Source organism: Chelon labrosus, assembly GCF_963514085.1.
Source record: "Chelon labrosus genome assembly, chromosome: 2".
Lineage (NCBI taxonomy): Eukaryota > Metazoa > Chordata > Actinopteri > Mugiliformes > Mugilidae > Chelon > Chelon labrosus.
The window spans coordinates 932,233-941,309 of NC_140338.1; the positions used below are offsets into that span (position 1 = coordinate 932,233).

Here is a 9,077-nt window from a genome sequence, read left to right on the forward strand (position 1 = left end):
TTACTGACACACTACATCTGTATATGCAGTTTGATTGTTTCTACACAACAGGTCAGGAGAGAGTGAGTTTGATGTTGTAGTGTTTGTCATTGTAATGAAGACGGTTTTATATTTAGAGTCCAACCAGGTCTCATTCAGTGGTGCAAGATTCTGACTTCTTTAAAGTTGTAAAAAGAAAAGAACAAAAGTAGAGACTGGTATCAAATGAATCATTGATTAGTTGTGATGATTAGTGTTTACCTGCAGAGACTCTGACTCTATTTCCTTATTGTTTCTGAACTTCAACCTTTGGTCAGTGTGTGTGTCTCCTCTAATCAGTAACAGCTCAGAGAGAGAGATCTTCATTCACTCTCTAGGTCTCTCAACCACCACTGCTCTCTCTCTCTCTCTCTTTCTCTCAGTCGCTCCCTTCATAAAACCATGAAACATAGTTTGTGTGGATTGAAATCATTTCACTGATGAGATGATAAACTGTCAAACAACAAGAAGCCTCACAACAGAGAACATGGAGGATGTCTGGTGAGAGATTTTAAAACTGATGCTACTTTGTTCCTTGGAGAGAAACTCTGTCCTTTACTGTCAATCACTTTCATTGTTTCATGAAGAATGTAGCTCAGTTAGCTCTTAGCTGTGGTAGCTGACATTACAACACATGTAGCCAGGTAATTAAATATTATGGATCAGACTGAGCTGCAGGGACAGTGTTAGTGTTAAACTAAAACAAATCCTGTGACAGCAGCCAGGACGTCACAAACCTTCTGTTTCAGTCATTGTTGTGTTTCAGTAAAATGTCTTCCAGTGAAAATATGTTTGACCTCAGTGTGGTTGGATGAAAGTTAAGAAATCAGCTGACTGGAGAAGACTGACTGTAACTGAAGTTGATGTAAACTCACTGAGTGTTACTGGTTTACCTCTCAGACTGACTAAAGTCCAGAAGATGGAGGAAGAAGAGGATGGCGCAGAGTCTACAGTATCCAGCTGTCTGTCTATGAAGAGTGACAGGTCCAAAGAAATAAATCCACTCTTCAGTAAAGAACCTGGACCCTCAGACACAAAGTAAGAGACTGTTTCTACTGTAAACTGACCTGATGGAAGATGATGATTTTAGGATGAAGCAGAAATGTTCTGCTGAAAGATTTATAGTCATGGTGCAGATGTTTTAGTGCAGGTAGGTAAGATCCTAGTCTGGGTTTTAGAACCAGGAAGTGCTGATGGTATTTCTGTAGTAAAACACCTGATAACCTCCATTTCAGAATATCCACTCATCAGTATTCAGATATATTTGTCCCAATGATGAAGTGTGTAAAGATTTGCAGCTGGGGTACTAGTGGATGGATTGAACAGCAGTTTTCTCCTCCTCCCATGGTCAGTATGTAGCAACTAGCCAGTATAGTTAGAATGTGATCTTTGTCTGACCAATACTCCCTATCAGTCCAGTTCACTATCAGTAACACTTCTTAGACTTTTCTAAGCTCAGTTCAGACTGAACTAACTCAAGATAAAACAGTGAAGGACATAATCAGCTCTCTCTTATGGAAGACTTTTACTGTGAAGTCTCTGCAGGAAGTGTTGAGTTTGTATTAACAGCAAACAGCAGGTAGATCACTCATTGTTAAATAAGACAGCCAAATAGGAAAAGCAGTTGATTGGTGTTGATGAAAGCAGGAGAGTTGAAATCAAAGGAAGTCAATTCAAACTTTTCCTGTTCTCTGTGAGCGTCTGAGCTTCTGGACAGTGATGTCAAATGTTGACAATCTGCAAATGATGATGATGAAGAAATGTGTTGACAGAGAGAGGAAGAGGAGTCCTGTTTCTGTGGAGGAGCAGCTGTCCTGCTGTGCTTTGTGTCAGGACGTCCTGAAGGATCCAGTCTCTAGCAGCTGTGGACACTGGTTCTGCAGACAGTGCATCACCTCATACTGGGACCAGTCTGCTTCATCAGGAGACTCCTCCTGTCCCCAGTGTGGACCAAGATCCAGAAGAAGACCTGGACTCCAAACAGCCAGTCAGAGCAGCACTGTACAAAGTAAGACTGTATATCTGTTGATGGACTCTTTTCTGGAAACCCGTTGATTTAATCCAGACACATTGGTAAATGGTAAATGGCCTTGCTTTTATATAGCGCTTTTCTACCTGTTGGCACTCAAAGCGCTTTACAGTCATAGACACATCTACCCATTCGCTCACACAAGCACACACACATTCACACACCAGTGCCACACACTGGGAGCAACTGGGGGTTCAGTGTCTTGCTCAAGGACACTTCGGCATGTGGCACATTCCGGGGATCGAACCGCTAACCCTCTGGTTCGTGGACAACCCGCTCTACCTACTGAGCCACAGCCGCCCCAATTCACATTGTTGTGTTCTACATCATGGGGATTTAACAACAACAGTGAGCTGTTAGATGAAGAGCTGCAAACAAGCTGCTGAAGCTCAACCTGCTGCTTCTGCTCTCAATCAAACACTAATGTTTCCTCCTCTTTACAACTCAGTTAAAGTCAGTTTTCTGTTCTTTGTGACTTCAAACAGGGATGAGTATTTCCTTTCTGTCTCACGTTTGTTCTTCTTTCCAGCAGATGTTGGTCTGCAGGAGGTTTTAGATGAACATAAGATTAGTCTGAGGAGGAGATGTGAATGTGTGACTGAAGGAAGTGATATAACAGGAAGTGGAACCCTCCTCAACAGGATCTACACTGAGCTCTACATCACAGAGGGACAGAGTGAAGAGGTTAATACCCAACATGAGGTGAAGCAGCTTGAGACAGCTTCCAAGATGAAGGCCCTCCATGACACTCCAATCAAGTGCCACGACATCTTTAAAGCCTTACCTGACCAACAGAGTCACATCAGAGTGGTTCTGACCAACGGCGTCGCTGGAGTTGGAAAAACCTTCTCAGTGCAGAAGTTCACTCTGGACTGGGCCGAGGGTTTGGAAAACCAAGATGTCAGTGTGGTGATTGTGCTTTCGTTCAGGGAGCTGAACTTGATCAAAGATGAGCAGTACAGTCTTCTCAGGCTGCTCCATGTTTTCCATCCGACATTACAGAAGGTCACAGCAGAGGAGCTGGCTGTCTGTAAACTTTTGTTCATCTTTGACGGCCTGGATGAAAGCAGACTTTCATTGGACTTCAACAACAGGAAGATTGTGTCTGATGTCACACAGAAGGCATCAGTCAACGTGCTGCTGACAAGCCTCATCAAGGGGAAACTGCTTCCCTCGGCTCTGGTCTGGATCACTTCCCGACCTGCAGCAGCCAATCAGATCCCTCCTACATGTGTTGACAGGCTAACAGAAGTACGAGGCTTCACTGACGCCCAGAAGGAGGAGTACTTCAGGAGGAGGTTCAGTGATGAAGAGCTGTCCAGCAGAATCATCTCCCACATCAAGACATCCAGGAGCCTCCACATCCTGTGTGGAGTCCCAGTCTTCTGCTGGATCACTGCTACAGTTCTGGAGCACATGTTGACTACAGAGCAGAGAGGAGAGCTGCCCAAGACCCTGACTGACATGTACTCACACTTTGTGATGGTTCAGACAAAGAGGAAGAAGAACAAGTACCATGAGGGACATGAGACGAGTCCACAGGAGCTGATGGAGGCTGACAGGGAAGTTCTTCTGAAGCTGGGGAGGCTGGCGTTTGAACATCTGGAGAAAGGAAACATCATGTTCTACCAAGAAGACCTGGAGCTCTGTGGTCTTGATGTGACAGAGGCCTCAGTGTACTCAGGAGTTTGTACAGAGATCTTCAAAAGAGAGAGTGTGATCTTCCAGAAATCAGTCTACTGCTTTGTTCATCTGAGCGTTCAGGAGTTTCTGGCTGCAGTCTACATGTTCCACTGTTACACCAACAAGAAGACAAAGGTGCTGGAGGACTTCCTGAGGAACAAATACCAAGAGAAGAAAAGGAACTTGTCTTTTCTCAAGAAGTTGTCCAAACATCTTGGAAAGGAGCCCAGCTGTGTCTCATCTCTGGATGACTTCCTGTATGGAACCATGGAGAAATCACTGCTCAGTAAAAATGGTCACCTGGACCTGTTTGTTCGCTTCCTTCATGGCCTCTCTCTGGAGTCCAACCAGAGACTCTTAGGAGGTCTGCTGGGTCAGACAGAGAACCATCCACAAATCATCCAGAAAGCCATCAACAAGCTGAAGGAGATGAACACTGATGAAATCTCTCCTGACAGAAGCATCAACATCTTCCACTGTTTGATGGAGATGAATGACCTCTCAGTTCATCAGGAGATCCAAGAGTTCCTGACGTCAAAGAACAAATCAGAGGAACTCTCTGAGATCCACTGCTCAGCTCTGGCCTACATGCTGCAGATATCAGAGGAGGTTCTGGATGAGTTTGACCTGGAGAAGTACAACACATCAGAGGAGGGACGACGGAGACTGATCCCAGCTGTGAGGAACTGCAGAAAGGCTCGGTGAGTCCTAATTTGATCATCAAGTGTTTAGTTTCATTTCTGCAGCGTTTGGCAGCAGTCATCAGATTTTTCCTGCGTATGGACGTGAGCAGTCGTAGCTGACAGTAGTAGGTAGCAAAGAGAGATCATCTCTCCAACTAGAACTGTTCACTGAGTTCAACTTATTGTAAATGTTCTGGAGTCAAAGAAATGTTTTCATCAACCAGATGTCTTCATTCTGACTTTGTGGATCAAATCACACTGACAGACTGGACAGTATGGAAGGCTAAATGTAACTCCATTTTCCATTTAAGCAGAACAGAGATTGTCATTAAAAGTCTGCAGCTGCGAGAGAGAGTCATTGTGTCATGTCAAACACAGTAAGATGAGATGAGCTGAACCACAGATGTTCATCAGATGATCACCTCACTCTGTTTCATACTCATTCAGTCTGGATCTAGAATGTAAATGATCTGATTTAACAACAGATTTTATATGTTTTCTAATCACAGATTTACTGGATGTGGACTCTCAGAGACTCACTGTGAAGTTGTGGCCTCAGCTCTGAAGTCCAACCCTTCCTATCTGACAGAGCTGGACCTGAGTGATAATGACCTGAAGGATTCATTAGTGAAGCATCTGTCTGCTGGACTGGAGAGTCAAAACTGTAGACTGGAGACTCTGAGGTCAGTTCACTGACTGATGCTTTTGTAGGTTTTCTTTATGTATTCGTTTCAAATCATTGAATGATGTGCGTTTTGATGTGTTTTTAGTTGATAAATGTTCAGTATTTCCATGATCATGAATCTGTAAAATTTTTATTTTTCTCAAATTGTCCAATTCTAAATGGCTGAACAATAGTTTGATAAAAGGTTGAGCTCATTCCCAGAGTCGATGACTTCCAACTAGAAAGATTCAGTGTCCTCTGGTTTTTAGCCTCCACCCAGGAATAAGTAACAGAGCTCTACTGGAGGAGAGTTGACTTGTCAGAGGTACAATCAATGACCAACATCATAACAGACATAGTTCAGGGCAGCTTTAACCAACATCTCCAATCTCATCACCTTTATTGGACTCCAGTTTGGATGACTCCTGGCTCCTATTAGATCTGTGATGTGAACCCCTAGTCATTTGCCTAGGGGTTCAAATACGTTTTATACTTATTTATGTTGTTAACATGTTGTGTTCAGTAAAAACATGAACACATACAATTTTTTGTGTGGTATAAGTTTAAGCAGACTGTGTTTTTATTTTAATCCACATCTTTTATTCTTTATTAAGATTAATGAGATGCAATTTGTCAGAGATCAGCTGTGATTCTCTGGGACCAGCTCTGAAGTCCAACCCCTGCCATCTAAAACATCTGGACCTCAGAATCAACAGTCTGAATGATTCAGGAATGAAGCAGCTGTGTGGTTTTCTGGAGAGTCCAGACTGTAGACTGGAGACTCTGAGGTCAGTTCACTGACTGTTACTTATGTAGATGTGATATATCCAGAGGTGGGAAGTAACAAAGTACAAATACTTTGTTACTGTACTTAAATAGATTTTTCAAGTATCTGTACTTTACTTGAGTATTTCTTTTTCAGACCACTTTTTACTTTCACTCCCTGCATTTGTACACAGATATCTGTACTTTCTACTCCTTACACTGGAAAAACAGGCTTGTTACTTTTTTACCCTCCGTCAGCTCTATACACCAGTGTTCCTGTATTCTTCTTCTACTGGGTTGAGCCTGTACTATCTTACTTTTTCTTGAGTAAAGGAGTTTAATCAGTATTTTTTACACAAGTATCCATACTTTTACTTAAGTACAGAATGTGGTTACTTTTGCCACCTCTGCATTAATCTGTAAATGTCATATAGTTCAAGACGAGTGTTTGTAGAATTTATTGACTGCACTAGACTGATATGATGATGATTCACTGTAATAGAAAGACAAACTCATTCTGCTCATTTTATAGAAAGGCTCAGTGATAACAACACATGTGGTTGAAATATCAATTATTTTAATCTGCATCTTTTATTCTTTATTCAGATTAATTGACTGCGGTTTATCAGAGATCAGCTGTGATTGTCTGGTCTCAGCTCTGAAGTCCAACCCCTCCCATCTGAAACATCTGGACCTGAGTTACAACAGTCTGAAGGATTCAGGAGTAAAGCAGCTGTGTGGTTTTCTGGAGAGTCCAGACTGTAGACTGGAGACTCTGAGGTCAGTTCACTGTCTGTTACTGTTGTAGATCTGATATGTTTAATCACCAACTGAATCTAATTAATTTTCTTATATGTCTTATCTTCTTTTTCTTATATAACTTTATTGTTGTTTCATTATCATTTTTTTGTTTCATCATCATTTAGTCAAATTTCATTTGGAGTGAAACCGGCTGTGATCCATGTATCAGTAAATTCTCTCTAAACCACAGCTGCTGGAAGGAGATCACACACCTCACACTGTCACATGTCGTCATCATCTTTTATTTTTATTCAGACTGATGAGCTGCAGTTTGTCAGAGATCAGCTGTGATTCTCTGGTCTCAGTTTTGAAGTCCAACCCTTCCAATCTGAAACATCTGGACCTAAGTAACAACAGTCCGAAGGATTCAGGAGTGAAGAAGCTTCTTGATCTTGTGGAGAGTCCAGACTGTAGACTGAAGACTCTGAGGTCAGTAGAGGGTTGTAGAGCCCATGCTACGTTCAGCAGTATTGTCCTAAACACAGTTAGTATCAAAGTCAAGACATACTGGGTGCGCTCTGTTCTTTCTTCTTCTCTCTGCAGCTGGATGTAATGATCTTTGTGAAGAGGATGGTGTGTGAGCTGAGAGAGGATGAGCTGTGTCCTGATGATCCAGAGGTTGAAGCAGCAGCAGCAGCAGCAGCTTTTGTGTAGAGAGACTGCCTGCAGATAAATGCTGCAGAATAAGCCACATGTTCAGCAGAAACATAAACTAAAACACACATTCTACTCACAGTGATGCAGCCAGTGTTCAGTTTCACTCACTCAGCATATAGATGTGCTTCTGTTTCTGCTCTTTGCTTTATGGACTCCACTGAGTCAACACTGGAATCTAAAGGTTTTTGGACTTTTCTCTGATATTTCCTGACACTGTTGGAGCTTCTGTTCAGTTCCAGTGGATGTGTGTATATGCTGGATGCTGGAATAGAATCATGAGAACATCTGACCTAAGTCTGGATCTCATCCTGTTTTAAAAAGTGAAGACTGATTTTTACATTTATATGTGATATTATTGGTGTATTCATGGTGATAAAACATAAAGATGAAGATGAAAAGGTGTCTTCTTCAGGTTTAAATGACTGATGGGGAGTTACGGTAGCCTGGGTGCCAGCCGAACTTAGTCCCGCCCACAACATTTTTTGGTCTGGAAGTTCGGTCTGGTGTCGCTCCGTTAAGGCGCAATTATGCTCGAACAGAAACTGTTCGGACCAATCAGATTCTCAGGGCGGGCTTTATACGATGATGGACAGATGATCAACAGTAACGTAACCACGTCACCAAAGAGCGCTTGGGTTGAATTTGTTTACAACAAAGATGGCTGCCGCTGGAGAACTGAGATGTAGATTCTGCCATCGAGTCTGTTCTAGAAGATATCGACAGCGCATTAATTTTAAAAGAGGAACAGATACATGCGATCAAGGCATTTGTTAATCGTAAAGATGTTTTTGCCGTCCTTCGTACGGGATTCGGCAAAAGTTTAATTTATCAGCTGGCTCCGATGTTTTTTTTGTTTTTTTTTTTCAAACTTTATTTAACGGACAGTCAAACAAGCTGGCTCCGATGGTCGCTAAGAATATGGGACACAACATGCGTCGCACACTCCGTTGCTCTGATTGGTTATAGGTCTATCCAATTGAGTGCAGAGGCATTTTTTTTCCTGGTTCGGTTGAAACACGCCCCATAATCACAGCCCTATGGAGCGGTACCAGACTCACATTCTGACTAGAATTGAGTATGGCTACGCCAGGCTAGAGTTACGGTGGTGCTCACCTGAAACTATAACTAGTGTCTCTTAACAACCAGATACTCACCTGTGATTAGAGGATGTGTTTCAGGTGAACCTGGGTGGTAGCTTCTTTCCCTGATCATTGGTTCTCTAATGACCCATTAATGACAAACTCTCCAGACACACCATGTCTGACCTGAAGATCTGGCTCAGTATCACCTCTACAGATACTGATTCATATTGTAGGTAGGTTGTTTTCAAAGGAATTTTGACTTCAGAAGCTTTATTTTGTCAAGTATACATAATAAATATAAAGATAAATGAATCCACTTATTACAGGTTTCCATTAAGTTTAATTGGTCTATTATACCCTTAAAGTGTCTGAAATGGAACTTCCCCACATACAAGTGTTCTTTAACATCTCTCCATGTTGCTTGGTAATCAGATTTGCACCAACAGAACAAGTTTCCCAGTTGAGCTGATGTACACTACATAATAAGTAGTTGCATTAACTGTATAAGTGAATGTAACCTAACTATTGTCACTCAATTCTGTACTTGCTATAAGGTTCAACTTCACCTGACACCATGACTGTCCCACTATTCTTAGAGACAGTGAACTAACCAAGCAAAATAGACGGTCCTATTGTTCTTAAAGATACTAAACCAACCACAGACTCTGGACTTTCTCACGTTTTTACAGTCAGTG

At 42.1% G+C, this 9,077-nt stretch overlaps 1 protein-coding gene across 1 annotated transcript; it reads left to right on the forward strand.

Annotated features, from left to right (window-relative positions):
• Positions 1–517: 517 nt before the first annotated feature.
• On the forward strand, positions 518–7,255 carry LOC311499431 (protein NLRC3-like). Its single transcript, XM_084560381.1, has 6 exons — positions 518–1,056; positions 1,791–2,005; positions 2,577–4,431; positions 4,923–5,096; positions 6,449–6,622; positions 6,899–7,255. The coding sequence occupies exons 1-6, from the start codon at positions 830–832 to the stop codon at positions 7,194–7,196; spliced, it is 2,943 nt and encodes a 980-aa protein (XP_084416507.1). The 5' UTR covers positions 518–829; the 3' UTR covers positions 7,197–7,255.
• Positions 7,256–9,077: the final 1,822 nt, after the last annotated feature.

Bases quoted from the DNA above. Each gene is read 5' to 3' on its own strand.
- LOC311499431 (XM_084560381.1), top strand. From the start codon at position 830: ATGAAAGTTAAGAAATCAGCTGACTGGAGAAGACTGACTGTAACTGAA. The intron at 4,432-4,922 runs GTGAGTCCTAAT...TTCTAATCACAG, and splicing joins AGGAACTGCAGAAAGGCTCG to ATTTACTGGATGTGGACTCT. The intron at 5,097-6,448 runs GTCAGTTCACTG...TTCTTTATTCAG, and splicing joins TGTAGACTGGAGACTCTGAG to ATTAATTGACTGCGGTTTAT.